Source organism: Rana temporaria, unplaced genomic scaffold, assembly GCF_905171775.1.
Source record: "Rana temporaria unplaced genomic scaffold, aRanTem1.1, whole genome shotgun sequence".
NCBI lineage: Eukaryota > Metazoa > Chordata > Amphibia > Anura > Ranidae > Rana > Rana temporaria.
Genome location: NW_024404545.1, coordinates 49,751 through 68,900, shown reverse-complemented (window position 1 = coordinate 68,900; position 19,150 = coordinate 49,751). Strand labels below are relative to the sequence as shown.

Here is a 19,150-nt window from a genome sequence, read left to right as displayed (position 1 = left end):
GACCAGATGATTGAACCCTATCTTCCCTCCCGAAAATCCCGTCACTGGTATAAAAAAGTGTCCATTTACTTTTTCAGTTTGGCCTTCTATAACTCTTATGTTATCTACAAAAAAGCAACACAGAATCCCGTTCCATATCTACTCTACCAAGAAGACGTTATCACCGTCCTTTTGTTCCCTGAAATGCCACCAGACATTCTTCGCACTGATTGCGTGAGCAGACTTCACGAACGGCACTTTCCTGACAAAATCCCCCCCCGTCGAACAGGTGCAGCCCGTCAGAAGAAATGCCGGGTGTGCGCCAGAGGAGGAGTCAGAAGAGACACAACAGTTTATTGTCCCGATTGTCCCTCCCAACCAGGCCTCTGTTTAGGTGCATGTTTCCGCCGTTACCACACTATTGAAAATTATTAGGTAAACAAAATTCAAATTCCCTGTCATTTTCCTCCACACCCCTTATGCCACTGCACTCTACATACCTCTGCCTTCTCCGGAACCGACCCTGGACTGTTATACGACCACGATTTTGCCTAATGCTAAAAATACCTCTGCTTTCTCTGGAACTGACCCTGGCTTGTTATACGACCACTCTTTTGCCTAGCCCTAAACTGTACCTACATCTGCCTGCTCTGGAATTGACCCTGGACTGTTTGACCACGTTTTTTGCCTGCCCCTTGGATTGATCTTTTACCCTGCTATGCTAGTGGGAACACAGGGGTCTCACACATGTGAGGGGCTCCAGAATTGTTTTTCTGGATGAAAAAAATAATTTTTTAGTTTTCTCATTCCCAGATTAGGGTCTGGTTGCCCGGAGGCTTCAAAGAGATTTGGGTGGGAGAAGCCTCTACCCCTGTCCCCATTCTTTCCTGGCCTTACTACCAGGACCAATATTTTGGCACTGCTGGCTATGTACCGACTATGAACAATATTGCTGCCTGGACAATTCCATTCATTGTCGCTGACCACGTCCCTGCCTGCTGCCTGCAGTCCCTACAACACCTGATGGTGCTTCTTGGATGTTGGGTCTCTATGTGGCCAGGCTGTGTAAAAGTCTCACACATGTGGTATCGCCATACTCAGGAGGAGCAGCAGAATATATTTTGGGGTGTAATTTTTGCTATGTACATGCTATGTGTTGGAAATATCCTATAAATGGACAACTTTGTGTAAAAAAAATGCGTTTTCATTTTTTTTCCACATTTTCCAAAAACATCTGCAAAAAAATGAACTGTTCAAAAGACTCATTATGCCTCATAGATTATACGTTGGGGTGTTAGCTTTCCAAAATGGGGTCACTTTGTGGGCGTTTCCATTGTCCTGGTGCTCCAGGGCCTTCAAAAGTGTAATATGTGGTTGAGAGATTAGATGTGTAATTTATGCTCCTAGAATGCTTGAAGTTGCTACTTCGGTGTTGGGCCTCTGTATGTGGCCACGCTGTGTAAAAGTCTCACACATGTGGTATCGCTATACTCAGGAGGAGCAGCAGAATATATTTTGGGGTGTAATTTTTGCTATGTACATGCTATGTGTTGGAAATATCCTATAAATGGACAACTTTGTGTAAAAAAAATGCGTTTTCATTTTTTTTCCACATTTTCCAAAAACATCTGCAAAAAAATGAACTGTTCAAAAGACTCATTATGCCTCATAGATTATACGTTGGGGTGTTAGCTTTCCAAAATGGGGTCACTTTGTGGGCGTTTCCATTGTCCTGGTGCTCCAGGGCCTTCAAAAGTGTAATAGGTGGTTGAGAGATTAGATGTGTAATTTATGCTCCTAGAATGCTTGAAGTTGCTACTTCGGTGTTGGGCCTCTGTATGTGGCCACGCTGTGTAAAAGTCTCACACATGTGGTATCGCCATACTCAGGAGGAGCAGCAGAATATATTTTGGGGTGTAATTTTTGCTATGTACATGCTATGTGTTGGAAATATCCTATAAATGGACAACTTTGTGTAAAAAAAATGCGTTTTCATTTTTTCTCCACATTTTCCAAAAACATCTGCAAAAAAATGAACTGTTCAAAAGACTCATTATGCCTCATAGATTATACGTTGGGGTGTTAGCTTTCCAAAATGGGGTCACTTTGTGGGCGTTTCCATTGTCCTGGTGCTCCAGGGCCTTCAAAAGTGTAATAGGTGGTTGAGAGATTAGATGTGTAATTTATGCTCCTAGAATGCTTGAAGTTGCTACTTCGGTGTTGGGCCTCTGTATGTGGCCACGCTGTGTAAAAGTCTCACACATGTGGTATCGCCATACTCAGGAGGAGCAGCAGAATATATTTTGGGGTGTCATTTGTGGAATATACATGCCATGTGAGAGAAATAACCTGTTATAATGACAATATTGGTATGAAAAAAAAAAAAAAAAATCTTAATTTTGCAAAGAATTGTGGGAAAAAATGGCAACTTCAAAAAACTATGACTCTTACTAACTACCTTGGAATGTCTACTTTCCAAAAAGGGGTCATTTGGGGGGTATTTGTACTTTATTGGCTTGTTAGGGTCTCAAGAAATGAGAGAAGCTGTCAGTACTTCAGGTGTGATCAAATTGTTCAATTTTCAGAAATTGGTACCAAAGCTTGTAGACCCTATAACTTTCACCCAGACTAAATAATATCCAAATTTTTTTTTTTTTTTTACCAAAAATATGTAGCAGTATGCATTTTAGGCCAAATGTATGAGGAAAATTACTTTTTTACAAAATGATATGATAGAAATGAAGAAAAATTCATTTTTTTACAAAATTTTCGTTCTTTTTTCATTAATAGCGGGAAAAAAAAACGCAGAGGTGATCAAATACCACCAAAAGAAAGCTCTATTTGTGGGAAAAAAAGGACAAAAATTTCATTTGGTTACAGTGTTGTATGACTGAGTTATTGTCATTCAAAACGTGAGAGCACCAAAAGCTGAAAATTGGTCTGGTTATTAAGGGTGTTTAAGTGCCCAGTTGTCAAGTGGTTAAACAGGTTTCTTTTGCCTAGAACATGCAGCGGGTAAAATAAGTATTACACATGTCACTATTTTTTGTTAATAAAGGTGCTATTGACATGACATTTTTCACCACGTTGGTAACAACCCATGCAATCTATGCATACAAAGAAACCAAAACAGATAAGTTCAAAAATTAAGTTATGTGTAATAAAATGGAATGACAGGGAAAAGAACACACGAAGAACAGGAGGTGCAAAAAAGCATGGAAAGCCAAGCCACAAGCTAATTGTTCACTTGCCACAAGTTGTGGATTGTCCACTTGCCACGTCACCAGGCCATGTCACCTGCCACAAGTTGTGGATTGTCCACTGGCCACATCACCTGGCCACAAGTTGTGGATTGTCCACTGGCCACATCACCTGGCCACAAGTTGTGGGTTGTCCACTGGCCACATCACCTGGCAATGTCATCTGGCCACGTCATCTGGCCACATCACTTGGCCACGTCACTTGGCCACGTCACTTGGCCACGTCACCTGGCCACAAGTTGTGGATTGTCCACTTGTCATGTCACCTGGCCATGTCACCTGCCACGTCACCTGGCCACAAGTTGTGGATTGTCCACTGGCCACGTCACCTGCCACAAGTTGTGGATTGTTCACTTGCCACATCACCTGGCCACGTTACTTGCCACGTCACCTGCCACAAGTTGTGGATTGTCCACTTGCCACGTCACCAGGCCATGTCACCTGGCCACATTACCGGCCACAAGTTGTGGATTGTCCACTTGCCACATGACCTGGCCACATGACCTGGCCATGTCACCTGCCACAAGTTGTGGATTGTCCACTGGCCACGTGACCTGCTTCATCACCTGGCCACATCACCTACCACAAGGAAATAAAGGGACACCAGGAATAGAGGGGTAGTGGCTGCTAGCACCACAGACTCACACAGACTATTACCTAGTAAAGATGTGTATCAATGGACTTTCTCGGTACTGATAACATGAGTCGATATAATAAAAAATTACATTTATTATACATAAAAACATACAATGTTCCGTAAATAAAACAAGGCTAGGACTAACAACCCCACATAGAGATACAGAAGATGTTATTGCAAAACGGAAGGAGCCGTGAGGTATTAGCAGATGTGAGGGGGAGTCATAGAAGAACCTCTACCGGTTTTGCGGCGAACCGCTTCTTCAGGAGGAATGGTCCGGAGTGAAGGACCGCAGTGCAAATTCGCTGACCAAAGTCCACCGTAGCGAACAAGGGGGAACAAAGAGTAGGTAAAAGTTTATGCTGGTAAAGCAATAGAATAAGGGCAGCTAGGGTGCAGGCATCACGGCAGGTAATGGATGTTGAAAGGCAAACAGCTGAAGATAGTCAGCTGAAGATTGCAGCAGAGTATTCCCCAGCACTTAAACAGTGGAGGTATAGGGGAACCGACAGTCAGGTTACCACACTGCCATGCAGCGTCCCAGCATTCAGCCCTAGGAGAGTCACAGAGGAGCTCACTTACCACAAGTTGTGGATTGTCCACTTGCCACGTCACCTGGCCACGTCACCTACCACAAGTTGTGGATTTTCCACTTGCCACGTCACCTGCCACAAGTTGTGGATTGTCCACAATGCAATGCAAGTAATTAGTTTTTTTTATGTTTTTTTCATCATTTGCCATCATTTTTGAGATTTCTATTGTAAATAAATAGGTCATCTTTAAAAACGCCTATAAACGAAATTGTGGCAAAACGCCAGTGCCGCGCTTGAACCCATTTTTTTTGCTTCTGAAAACGAGCATACACGCAACTGCCCAAAAACGCAGAAAAACGTGACTGTGTGCATGGACACATAGGATAACATTGAATGTGTTCAGGGGCAGTTAAAAAAGCTGTTCAAATGCCTCTGAACACGCGTTTATCAGTAATTAGAAAGCAAATATCAGCTGATGGCTCTGCTCCCCATCCCAAAGCACCTTGTCCCCACGTTGATGGGGACAAGGGCCTCTTCCCCACAACCCTGAACTGTGGTTGTGGGGATCTGTGGGTGGGGGCTTATCAGAATCTGGAATCCCCTTTAACAAGGGGATCCCCAGATCCTCATCCCCCCATGTGAATGAGTACAGGGTACATTGTACCCCTACTCCTTTACCCCCCAAAAAACACAAAGACGGTTTTTGACAATTCCTTTATTAAATACAAAAATAATATCCCCTGATGTAAATTCATCATCACACTGCCCGCCAGACCGGAAAAAAAAAAAATAGTTCTGCACTCGTTGAAGGCTAACCACTGACTGCCTGCCTGCTCCTCCGCCTGGCAGTTATTAAATAGATAAAGGGCAGGGCCACCCTTGTGATGTCACCGCCCCAGCATGCAAAGGGCTCTTCACACAATATGCATTAGGCTGTGCTGGGCCGCCTCGATCGACGCAGCCAGCATAGACAAGATGGATTGCTTCATGTTTTGTGTGTTCAGAGTGTGCTGAAAAAAGTAGGACACTATTTTTTTTCTTAATGTCGTATTGGGGCACATCACAACGCTTGCAGTGCTGTGAAAAAAAAAGAATGAAATATTACTTTGTGTTATTTCAATAAAGTTGTACAAAAATAAACAGTTCAATGCAGTACTATTGGCAAATCATCACTGTTTACTTCCAAACACACACCACATCAAATATGGCTATTGTTCTGAGGCTTTTTCCTTTGTGCATGATCTATGGTTGTATAAGAGTAATAATTTAGCCCAAAATAGAGAGTTATGTGCAAATTGAATGCAGGTTTCCCTGAAACCGATGAAAAGACACGCACCGGACCCCAGCCACGAACCCCCGGCCGCACATACGTGAACCCGGCCTTAGGCTTTGTTCAAGCTTGCTGCATTGTGAAAACACGTGCAAAATCACGCATACACAACAAAGTGCTATTCTTTTGCATAACTGTAAATGGCACCCTCATGCACCTTGCTAACATGTGTTTGAATGCGTCAAAATGCACTGCGCCACAGTACTATGTGTTTTGGTGTGGCACTATTTTACAAATGGTGCAGACACCTTTTTTGCACATTTCTCACACATAGGACAGTCCATTGAAACTAATCAGCTGCCCTAAACATGTTGTGCAGAAACACGCAAAAAGGCATTGGCTCGGTTGCACCTCTGTGGTGTGAATAGAACCTATGGGGTTGATTTACTAAAGGAAAATAGACTGTGCACTTTGCAAAGTGCAGTAGCCCTCTGCAAGAGAAGTTGCTCCAGAGCTTAGTAAATGAGCAGAAGCTCTTCTGACTTCCATTATCCAATCATGTGGAAGCAAAAATGCATTTTTTTTAATGTTCCTTGCATGTTATTGGGAATTCTTTGCAAAGTGAAGCTTTACCTTATTTATAAATAGATTGATAGAGCACAACACTGATTAAAGATAAATGACCATCAGCTACCGAGTCCCTCTAGAAAAAATAGTTTAGAGAGATTTCCTTGTAGCAGGAAAGATTGTGGGACTTTAATTGTAGCGTGATGGACAGATGTACAATATAGAAATATAAAGGCCTGGTCAAACCTCAATCATTAAAGCCATAACGACAATTTTCATTTATATATCAAAAATGTATTTTTACAAAAAATATAAAAAAGAGAATATAAAATATACAATATATACTTTTTGATGCATATTAAAAACGTTCAGACTATCGTATAGAAATGATATTACATATGCATGTGGATGCAAGTGGTCTTCATCTCAACCCACGTAATGAGGTTCTACTAGTGTCGCCCGAAAGGGCTTCGTCAGGAACCCGTGGAGGGTAATAGTCTATGCAAACAGAAAATATGTCAATAAGATAACAAAGTACAAAAATACTGAATAAGTACAGTGTATCAATAAATCCAACGAAATAAAGTAATTAGAAAAATTCTTGACCATTGGTACACTTTACCTTATTCACTAAGCTCTGGAGCAACTGCAACTATTTGCCTTTAGTAAATCAACCCGAATGTGTCAAAAGATATTAGGCAAATGGGTGCTTTACACAAAATGGTAGATAGAGTGTGTAAAAAAAAAAACCCTTTCATTTTCCATTATAATTATTATTTCCCATTATTAGCTGTTTGAAGAGGAATACCGTTGTTATGGTAGCAGCTAGCTACCATAACCCCAGTATCCTCTTCTTCAGTGGGCGGTCCGCTACAAGACAAAAGTGGTCTCTGCGGTGGATATGCCGCAAGATCACTTTTATCGGCTGCGGGAGTGTAACGGGAAAATGGCTCCCACCCGTCTCCATATCACTGCAGGGTGGAAGCGACGTCAAAACGTCACTTCCACCCATAGGTCTGAAAGGAACAATTTTTTTAATTTTTTTATATATGTAGCGCTACCCCTGGAGGAGCCGCTGAATGATTTGGGACTGGCCTACTAAGTTACCCTGGCAAGGGTGTGACTGTGAGAATAGTAGCAGTGAGTGGAGGTCCAGACATCCAATATAGAGTTTTCAATGCTTTATTGTCCAGGCCAAACACGGCCAACATCAACATACATTAGGAAGGTCAAGGTTGATGAAGGAAGAAATAGAACCATGAGGTATCAGGCCTGGATATAGAACTGAGCAATACTCTGCTCTGCATCAAACTGAATGTATACACGTCGCCACTCTGCTCGGAGTGGGGAAAGTGCCCCCGGACAGACCCCTATAACAGGCCTGGCAGCCGAAGCGTCACTCTGAATAACACTGGGAGGAACAGGTCTCTCACACAGACCTGACTCTAGGGCCCCCACCACAGGCCAATTTCTATAGAGGACTTAAGTAAATAAGGACAGAGAATCCTCCCAGTAGACTTCTTTTGCAAATGGTCCCCAGATGACAGCAGGCATACCTCTCAGTGGTCCGGACACCCGATCCCAAACTAGGATCCTTTCAGATGGCCTCGGAACCCAGTGGAGCACTGGGGTCCCTTCTCTCATCAGAACAAGGTTCGCTGCAAAGTTCAGCTCTGGCCAGGTGGGCCACGCCGGCGGGGTCCATGGATGCGCGTATCCTGAAGGTGGGTACCGCACCTGGAACGGGGACCCCGCGGAAAGTATTCGACACATGACCTCTCTCACAGATATACCCTCCCCCAGCATGCCCCGCGAGGGAAAACATCCTCTAATTGGCTGCTGGGAGAAGATCTGTTCTGCCAAAACCCCTCTAGCGCCAGCTGCAGGCCAGGGGTGGCACTGCACTCCCTGACCACAGTCTGACCCAGTGGAATTTCCAGAATGACAGAGATCATCAAATTTAGACAAACATTGAATGGGAGCAAGGTAACTCTCCCATCCCCCCCACTAAATTAAAGCGTAGTGCCCATGCTGAAAGCAAGGGGCGCTACATATATAATTACATCATTTTATTGTTATTGCATTTTAGTCCAAATATGAGATTTTAGGTCTTTTTGACCCCAGATCTCATATTTAAGAGGACCTGTCATGCTTTTTTCTATTACAAGCGATGTTTACATTCCTTGTAATAAGAATAAAAGTGACCCAAATTTATTTCTAAAAACTGTGTCAAAATAAATAAAATAAAGTAAAATAAATAAGAAAAAAATTGTTTTATTTTTTTAAAGCACCCCATCCCGACAAGCTCGCATTCAGAAGTGAACACATACATGAGCAGCGCCCCCATATGAAAACTGTGCTCAAACCACACATGTGAGATATCTCCGCAATAATTCTAGCCCTAGACCTTCTCTGTAACTCAGAACATGCAACCTGTAGAATTTTTTAAATATTACCTATGGAGATTTTTAAGGGTAAAAGTTTGTTGCCATTCCACGAGCGGGCGCAACTTTGAAGCGTGACATGTTGGGTATAAATTTACTCGGCGTAACATTATCTTTCATAATATAAAAAAAAAATGGGCTAACTTTACTGTTATTTTTTTTTTTTTATTCAAGTGTGTTTTTAAGACCACTGTGCAAATACGGTGGGACAAAAAGTATTGGAAACACCGTCATTTTATTCTCTAGGGTGTTAGATAAAAATATATATAATGTTTGGGGGTTCTAAGTAATTTTCTAGCAAAAAAATGTTTTTTTAACTTGTAAACACCAAATCTCAGAAAGAGGCTCAGGGCTTAAAGGGGTTGTAAAGGTTAGGCCCCGTACACACAACCGAACATGTCTGCTGAAACTGGTCCGGACAATTTTCCGGCGGATCGCACAGGTTTCCAGCGGACAAATGTTTCTTAGCATGCTAAGAAACATGTCCGCTGGAAGCCTGTCCGTCGGACATGTTCGGTCGTCTGTTAAGGACTCACCAGACATGTCCGCTCGGCCGAAAGCCCTCGCATGCGTCGAAGTGATTCGATGCATGCATGGAAGCATTGACCTTCCAGGGCCGCGCACGTCGCCGCGTCATCGTCACGGCGACGGCGCGGCCACGTCACCGCGTATCATGTCCGCGCGGATTTCTGTTTGATGGTGTGTTCAACCATCAGACAGAAATCTCTGAGCGGACATGTCCGATGAAAACGGTCCGGCGGACCGTTTTCATCGGACAGTCCGTCCGTGTGTACGAGGCCTAAAACATTTTTCCCCTAAATAGCTTCCTTTACCTCAGTGCAGTCCTCCTTCACTTACCTCATCCTTCCATTTTGCTTTTAAATGTCAATATTTCTTCTGAGAAATCCTCACTTCCTGTTCTTCTGTCTGTAACTACACACCGTAATGCAAGGCTTTCTCCCTGGTGTGGAGAAAGCCTCTTGAGGGGCGAAGGGGAGAGCAGGCGTGTCAGGACGCCCACTAACACACAGCTCCTTTCACTATCTGCAAAGTAGAGAGCGTCCTGACACTCCTGCTCGCCCTCTCCCCCCTCAAGAGGCTTTCTCCACACCAGGGAGAAAGCCTTGCATTACTGTGTGTAGTTACAGACAGAAGAACAGGAAGTGAGGATTTCTCAGAAGAAATAAGGACATTTAAAAGCAAAATGGAAGGATGAGGTAAGTGAAGGAGGACTACACTAAGGTAAAGGAAGCTATTTAGGGAAAGAAAAATGTACCTTTACAACCCCTTTAAGTGGTTAATGACATCATTTTCCCAAAATGCACCGCTCAGAACATTGCACAGTCGCTTAACTCTTAATCTAAGTATTGTATTTTAACAAAAAAAGAAAAAATCTACAGGTGAAGAGACTAATAAAAAGGATTAGGTTTCAGGCTCAGTTCACACCTGTGCGACCTCGCATGTGACTGCTGAGCAAATCACATGCGATGTCTGTGCGATGCAAATATAGCCATACAGATTGTATGGCTGAATTTGCATCGCATTCAGACCAAAGTCGTGCAGGACCCCTTTTTTTGGTCCGCACCAGAATCGGATCGCATTGGGTGTTCACACTCATGCAATACGATTCATGTCTGAACTGACAGTTTGCACTGCGATATGCAAACCGATCAGGGGGTGTCATTAACTTTGTATTGACACCCTCAGCAGTTTGCATATGGCAGTGGGAACGGCCTGTGAGTCGGGTGCGATGTGGGAAACCGCACTGGATTCGCACGGGTCCTCGCATCGCACCAGTGTGAACCGAGCCTCAATGCTAAATCTGACCAGAAGATCTTGTATACAACCATTTATTTACATTTATATTACCCACACATATGTAATCGTGTGTTTTTCCTACAGGTGTTGTATCTGACACGGAGGTGGTGAATGGAACACTTGGGAATTTTATTTATTTTACTGAATCTTTCTCAAATACGGGACTTGTATTAAATTGGTATTTTAAAGGCATCCCGATAGCAGGATATTCCCCTCCTCTGCCTCCAGCATGTATTCCCGATTATGCAGGAAGATGTCAGCTGTATGACAATGGAACTCTGAGACTGGATAATCTGATATCTGCAGATGACGGGACTTACCGTTTTACTGCAGTGCAGCCTCCCGTTACAACAGTAAAGGATGTCTCCTATGAGCTGAGAGTCTATCGTAAGTATTAATTTACTACTTTGTTGGACTATAAATTATAATTGTTATAATTTTTACATTGCGCTTATTTACCTTTTATGTTGCAGATTTCGCATACGTGCTAAAGTGCACAATTTTTACATTAAAGCACACATAAAACCCTAAAATATTATATATTTTCTAGAAGCAGAGGACCTATAGAATGAACGAATGGTAGCTGCAAAATGTTTACGATACATGATAGTAGTGGCACGGTTTATCAAACTTATATTTTAAGTAAACATCACATTGGAATTACTATTTGTGCAAATGAACACAATAACATTTCCAATTTCTTGGCCCCAATAAATATACCACTGGCCAGTGGTAGGAAATAAGGAGGGGCTATGACTTTTAGCCCCTGAATGTATCCCCAAAATATGGGATATATATGGATAGTTACATAGTTGGTAAGGTTGAATAAAGACACCAGAATTTTTTCACAATTTTTGTAGCTCGCAATATTTTTTTTTACATTCAGCTGTCGGCAGGGAAGCCCGCTGACAGCTGATGACTCATCGGTTGTTAAGGACACTGCGACCAGCTTCCCAACCCGCTCTTTAGAAACAAGCTATATACAGTGTTTTATGGCTGCATTCACACCTAGGCGACAAAACGCCTGAAGCGCGACGCTACAATACACTGAAGGGGAGAAATAACATGATTCTCTATGGAGATGGTTCACATCTCCACGCCGAACGCAGAAACGCCGAACGCCTGAAGCTCAAACAAGTCCCGGACCATTTTTTGTCACGGCATATCGGGCGGTTTCGGCGTTCTCCATACCCGACACTGACCTATACAAAACCGCGGTAAAAAACGCCGCGACATTGTCGCAGCAAATCGCGATAAAAAACGCCACAATTTGTTGCGGCAAATCGCGGTAAAAAACGCCGCAAATCGCCTACGCCTAGGTGTGAATGCAGCCTAAAGGGAACAAAAGAAAACACAAGACAAAATTCAAAATGCATTCAAAAACACGGATTTGAAAATGCAACACAAAACATGCCTGAAAAACGCATCAACCTCAACCACATAGACTTAAACTAGACTCAACACCTTGCCGACCAATCAGTGTTGTTATACGGCAGCAGATTGACTCCCCTGAATGAATTGCCGTAGCTGTACGGCGGCTGCTTTAAAGAGGAAGTAAACCCTTTAACATTTTTTTTTTAAATACCCTGCAAGATAAAGTCATAATGAGCTAGTAGGCACAGCTACTAGCTCATTATGATCAACTTACCTGAGAACGAAGCCCCCTAAGTTCTCCTCCGTGCCTTCCGCCACTGCCGCCATGTCTACAGCGTCAAACGTGGCACTGCCGAGCTTAGATCGGCTACTGTTAGTGCGCCTGCGCACCGTTGTCTATGGCACATGCGCCGTAGACATCGGTGCCTGTCATTCAGCAAATATCTGCAGGTTTAGGAGATATTGCTAACACCTACAGGTAAGCCTTAATCTAGGCTTACCTGTAGGTGTAACTTACAAAAGTGGGTTTACAAACACTTTAAGGGCTATAGGGGGCGCACAGCAAAGGTGTGACGCTGGACCCGATGCACATAGTCGGTGGCCGCAAAGTCCGCCAGCGTCTCACGATTGCTTCTGAGACAGACAGAACTGCCATCTGTCAATGTAAACAGACAGATCCCCATTCTATTAGGGAAGTAGAGAGAGATCTGATGTTCCTAGTGATCAGGAACAGTGCTCTATCTCTACTCCCAGTCAGTCCCCTCCCCCCACAGTTATAAACACCCCCAGGAACACATTTAACTTCTTGATCGCCCCCTAGTGTTAACCCCTTCTCTGCCAGTGACATTTATACAGTAATCAGTGGCTATTATTAGCTCTGATTGCTGTATAAATGTCAATGGTCCCAAAAAGTGTCAAAAGTGTCCAATCTTTCCACTGCAATGTCGCAGTCCCGCTAAAAATCGCATAGTAAAAAACAAGTTCCTCAGGTTCGGATTTTAAACGGACCACAAACAGTAATCATAAAAAAGTTACAAATGTATTAATATATATCAGACAAGATGCTCTGTCGGGTGACAGTTTTTGGGCTCCCTTTTCAGCTGTTTTCCCATCTGCCCCAACACATGCGTTTGTTTTTATTATCTTGAATTTTTGTTATTTGTCGGATATATATTAATACATTTGTAACTTTTTTACGATTACTGTTTGTGGTCCGTTTAAAATCCCAACCTGAGGAACTTGTTTTTACTATATGTATTAGGCTGCATTCACACTACAATGTGGCGTATTTAACCGCGAATTGCTGCGACAAATTGCGGCGTTTTGTCCCGCGATTTGCCTTGACAAAACACGGTAAAATACGCCGCGGTAACATACACAGGAGGGGTGATCAACATTGTCGGCTATGGCCGAAAGCCGCCTGAAAAAAAGGTCCGGGACTTGTTTTGGGCTTCAGGCGTTTCGGCGTTCGGCCTTCGGCGTGGAGATGTGAACCATCTCCATAGCCGACAATGTAAACTCACCCCTCCAGCGTATCAGGGGCGGCTGCGGCGTCGCGCTTCAGGCGTATATACGCCTAGGTGTGAATGGGCACTTAGGGATGTGGCCTGCAAACAGTACACAGTCAGTAAGCTGTGGCAAACTCCTTTTCTGCTAAAAATCGCAGATCGTCGCCAAAATTATAATAAAAATGCCATAATTCTATCCCCTAATTTCTAGAAGCTATAACTTTTGCGCAAACCAATCAATATACACACAATTTTTTTTACCGAAAATATATAGAATACATATTGGCCTAAACTGATGAAGAAATTAGTTTTTGTTTTTTTATTTGTTTTTTTGGTATATTTATTATAGCAAAAAGTAAAACTTTTTTTTTTCAATATTGTAGGTCTTTTTTTTTGTTTAAAGTGCAAAAAAATAAAACTGCGGAGGTGATTAAATATCACCAAAAGAAAGCTCTATTTGTGCAAACAAATTATTTTGATTAGGTACAGCGCCACACACCCATAACTCTAAAAGGGCAATTTTTTTATTGCATTTTTCTGTAAATATGAGACATGAGGTGTTTATGACCCCAGATCTCATATTTAAGAGGACCTGTCATGCTTTTTTTTCCACTACAAGGGATGTTTATATTCCTTGTAATGTGAATAAAAGTGACACAGTGTAAAAAATAAAAAGTCAAATAACTAAGAAAAATGGTGTTCAACCCACACATGTGAGGTATCGCCGTGATCGGTAGAGTGAGAGCAATAATTCTAGCCCTATACCTTTTCTGTAACTCAAAAAATGCAACCTGTAGAATTTTTTAAACGTTACTAATGGAGGTTTTTAAAGTTAAACTTTGTTAAAAGTTTGTTAAAAGTTAAAGGTTTGTCGCCATTCCAAGAGCGGGCGCAATTTTGAAGCGTGACATGTTGGGTATCAATTTACTCGCCTTAATATTATATTTCACAATATAAAATAAATAAATTAGGCTAACTTTACTGTTATCTTATTTTTTAACTAAAAAAAGTAGATTTTCCCCCAAAAAAGTGCATATGTAAGACCGCTGCGCAAATACGGTGTGACAAAGTATTGCAACGACCGCCATTTTATTCTCTAGGGAGTTAGAAAGTAAAAATGTATAATGTTTGGGGGGTTCTGAGTAATTTTCTAGCAAAATAAAACAGTTTTTAACTTGTAAACAACAAATCTCAGAAAGAGGCTCGGTTAAACATGCAGTGGATCTCAGGCCTCGTACACACGACCGGGTTTCTCGGCAAAAAACAGCAAGAAAACTGCTTTTTGCCAAGATTCCCATTCATGTGTACAAGGCATTCAGGTTTCTCGTCTGGAAATCAGGCAAGAATCTCAACGAGAAAAAAAAAAAGAACCTGCTCTCTTATTTCTCGTCGAGATTCTAGTTTGCCTGTTTCCAGACGAGAAACCCAAGAGTGTGTATACTTACCTGTCGCCGTGGAAACCTGCGCATCCTTGAAATGACTTTGACGTATGCGCGGTAGCTTCCACGGCATAGGTAGGGTGAGCGCATGCTTTTTGTACGCGATGACGTCACCGTGTTCTTTCCTTTCAAGAGAACCGCGGTTCTTTTGAAATGAAGGTCAGTACACTCGGGCGGCAAGAGTTTCTTGCCAAGAATCTTGTCAGGGAAACAACAGGTTTTTCCTGACGAGATTCTCGGTCGTGTGTACGAGGCCTCAGACAGGAACTCAAAGCCCTCAATTTTTGTAATGTGACTCAAAAATATAACTAAATATCACTGAAATAGTTTATTACATATAACAGTGGTTTTACAGATAAGAGGTGAGAAGTATGCAGGTCTTCTGTGAAGGTTACCGTCTTATATTTCCCAGTCCATGTATTCTGTAAGCTCCAGTTTTACCTATGTCAGTGCCACAATTATAAGTCTCTAATATTATATCCACTTGCCGACTGCCCTATAACAGACTTACTTCTACAGAGTGGCTGCCCTGTGCAGAATCACAAATATATACACATAAATATGCAGTTCCAGGTAGGAGGCGCCGGAGCACTGCTTCTAATGTGATTTCTCAGTGGGTGCCAGCCAATGGATGTCCACCGACACCTGCCGATCTTAGAGCAGAGACACAAGACAGAGCTCTGCTTATGTAAACAAGGCAGCTCTATCCTGACAGGGAGAAAGTGATAGATTTTCATTGCCAGGCAAAGGAAATCCATCACTTCCAAAAGTAAAAGCACCACACATAGTGTACACAAACCCTTCAATTGCCCTAGCTTTTTAACCCCTTCCTAGCCAGTGTCATTAGTACAGTGACAGCGCATAATTTTAGCACTGATCACTGTATTGGTGTCACCATGCCTCCCAACATTTCGAAAATCCACTGCGGGACATCTTGTGTTCGGGGGGGTGCTGGGGATCAAAGTTGTTGAGCGGGGGGGGTTGCCGCGGATCGCAGTTGTTGAGCGGGGAGGGTGATTGTCGCGATCGACGTTGATGAGGGTTGCGTGGGGTTGCAGCGGATCTCATCTCAGTTGTTGTGCGTGGGGGGGGGGGGTATTGCCACGGGGGGGGGGGGGTTGCTGTTGTCTCCTACCTGTGCACACAGCCTGTTGGGTTCTCCTCTTCTCTTCAGCAGCCGCAGACCACACAGCGCTCCGCTCCGGTAAGAGCATGTCTCCCCTCTGACCTTCTTCTTCCTGTGCGGGAAAATTAACCCCTGTGCGGGACTGTGGGAAGATGCAGTCTGTGCGGGAAGTTCCCGCAGAATCCGGGCGGGTTGGGAGGTATGGTGTCACAGGTTCCCACAAAGTGTCAAAAGTGTCAGTGTCAGATGTCCGGAGCAATATCGCAGTCCCACTACAGGTTGCTGATCGCCGCCATTACTAGTATATCAAAAATAATAATATAGTATATATTTTTCACAATTCAAAATTGTCGGCTTTTATTTATAGTGAACAAAAAAAACGCAGTGATGATCAAATACTACCAAAAGAAAACTATTTGTGGAAAAAAAGAAACGCACATTTTTTTGGGTACAGCGTTGCATGACTGCGCAGTTGTCAGTTAAAGCAACACAGTGCTGTATCGCAAAAAATGGCCTGGTCATGAGGGGGGTGTAAATCTTCTGGAGGTCATGTGGATATTGACAATAAGATTGTGTTACAAACAACTGCCTTTTATTTTCCATTTCCAGCTTTTCTCAATGCTCCTGTCCTCACTGGAAATGTTACTTCTAATAATCTCATTGGTGGCTCCTATGTGTCTCTCCATTGTAATGCCAGTGGCCAGACTGTCACTACGTACACCTTTGACCGTGATGGGAAAAACATCTGCTCTGAGCCCCATGTGACCTGCCAGGATTCCTACCTCTACTTCCAACCAATCACAGGGAGCAACAGTGGAAGTTACACCTGCACCATCCGAAACCCTGTCAGCACCAACACCAGCCGAAACCTCATACAGCTAAATGTATCAGGTAAGAATTATATGATATGTTTCAAGAATGGATAATGGGCAGTGGTGGCTGGTGCTCAAAGTTTTTTGGGGGGGGTGCAAACAAACTGAAAAATAAAAAAAAACATCAATTGCAGCCACTGTGGCCATCAAAAGCAGCCACTGTGCCCATTAAACGCAGCAACAGTGCCCATCAAACACAGCCACTGTGCCCATCAAGTGCAACCACTGTGCCCATCAAACGCAGCCACTGTGCTTATCAAATGCAGCCACTGTGCTCATCAAGCACAGCCACTGTGCCCATCAAACTGTACCCATCAATTGCTGCCACTGTGCCCATCAATTGCTGCCACTGTGCCCATCAAATGCAGCCACTGTGCCCATCAAGCGCAGCCACTGTGCCCATCAAGCGCAGCCACCCATCAAACTGTACCCATCAATTGCTGCCACTGTGCCCATCAATTGCTGCCACTGTGCCCATCAGTTGCCGCTACTGTGCCCATCAGTTGCTGCCAGTGTGCCCCATCAATTTCTGCCAGTGTGCCCATCAATTGGCGCTACTGTGCCCTATCAATTGCTGCCACTGTGCCCCATCAATTGCTGCCAGTATGCCCATCAATTGCCTCTACTGTGCCCAATCAATTGCCGCTATTGTGCTCCATCAATTGCTGCCAGTCTGCCCATCAATTGCCACTACTGTGCCCCATCAAATGCTGCCAGTATCCATCCCCCGCCCAGCACTTACCTGTCTCGGGTCACTGCGCTGTCCTCCACGCTCCGAGTCCTCGATGTCTTCTCCCGTCCTCTTCCCCTCCTCTGCTATGATTGAATGCCCGATAGGCATCCAATCACAGTGCCTGCCGCTTCAGCCAATCAGGTGACGGGTAACCAGACCTGAGCACCTGATTGGCTGAGAGGCGGGTCAGTGTTAGGAAAGCAATTTATTCGCTTCCCAAACACAACAATGAGTAAACAGCGAACGCACAGCATTGCGCTCGCTGTTTACCATTATGGAAGCCTATTCGAGCCTATGGCTCTAATCAGGCGCTGCTGTAATTCAGGCTTCTGGCGCTCGACAAGGGGCCGAACACCTGAAGAGGGGTTGGCAACCATAGATAGATTCATGCATTTCATGACTATCTATGATGGTAGACATGTGCAGGAAAGAGGGGGTGGTGCTCCTGCGCCCTTTATGGACGCACCGCCACTGATAATGGGTATTTTGAAATAATTCACAGGGATTATTGTTCACATTCCTTAGAAATGCTTAACTGTTGGGAGATCTTAAAGTGACACTAAACTCGGCTGAGTCCTCAGTAATAGTGTTTTGATAGGCCATATTTGGTGAAGGATGCTATAAGAGTTCTGCTTGTAAATAAAGATTTTTAAAGCGACACTAAACTTTGGTTAAAAAAAAAAGTATGTGTTCTTAAACCAAAAACTCCCTTCTATTGCTCCCGGCCTCCTCCAAATCTCCAAATTCCCCTTTTTGTTACTGTGATCTGACTTTCTGAGATTTGCTACATTTGTTTTCCATGTTTTATTTATGAATGTAGCCAACCTCTTTTCCTCATTCTTGAAATTGACTACATAAACTATATTGTCAAAAGTATTGGGACACCTGCCTTCATGAACATGTACATCCCAGTCTTAGTCCGTAGGGTTCAATATTGAGTTGGCCCCGCCCTTTGCAGCTATAACAGCTTCAACTCTTCTGGGAAGGCCGTCCACAAGGTTTAGGCAGGGCTGTCTTAATGAGAGGGCACACCTGGGCACTGCTGGGCTCTGATGAAGAGGCTTTGAGCTTCAAAACGCGTCAGCCGGCGGTGACCTCTTTTCATTTCCTCCATGACCGGTTGGAGTGTGGTTCGAGGGTAATCCACTACAGCTCATGTCGATTAAGCTTATACTGTGATTCTTTCTACTACCATTGGGAGTAGGCATTTTATATATTTTATTTTATTAAATTTGGTATAACGGTAACACACTAGGCTGGTGTGCCTTTTTCTTTTCTTCTTTTTGCACACCTGGGCACTGCCCAGGGGCCCCAGCTGCATGGGGGCCCCTGTTTTTCCCCCCCAAAGCAACTGATCTTTGAGCCCACGTTGTCCCGAAATTGGGGGCCCCATAATGGCACTGAGAGTGATCGATACATAGGAGGAGGCCATCTGCCTCCTACCTACTTGATGTCTGTTTACCTGCACTGTCATCATTGTAGGGGCCCCAGAGCATTACTTTGCCCAGGGGCCCATGATGCTATTAAGACAGCCCTGGGTTTAGGAGTGTGTCTATGGGGATGTTTGCTCCTTCTTCCAGAAGCACATTT

The 19,150-nt window shown here is 43.7% G+C and overlaps 1 protein-coding gene across 1 annotated transcript in view; it reads left to right on the top strand.

Moving 5' to 3' along the window:
- LOC120922173 (carcinoembryonic antigen-related cell adhesion molecule 1-like) overlaps window positions 1-19,150 on the top strand; it is a gene marked incomplete at its 3' end in the record, with an annotated part of 73,230 nt that overhangs the window by 7,055 nt on the left and 47,025 nt on the right. Inside the window, exons 2-3 of the mRNA XM_040334642.1 lie at window positions 10,593-10,895; window positions 16,565-16,846. Coding sequence (XP_040190576.1) covers window positions 10,593-10,895; window positions 16,565-16,846 — 585 coding nt within the window. The remainder of the gene's footprint in view (window positions 1-10,592; window positions 10,896-16,564; window positions 16,847-19,150) is intronic.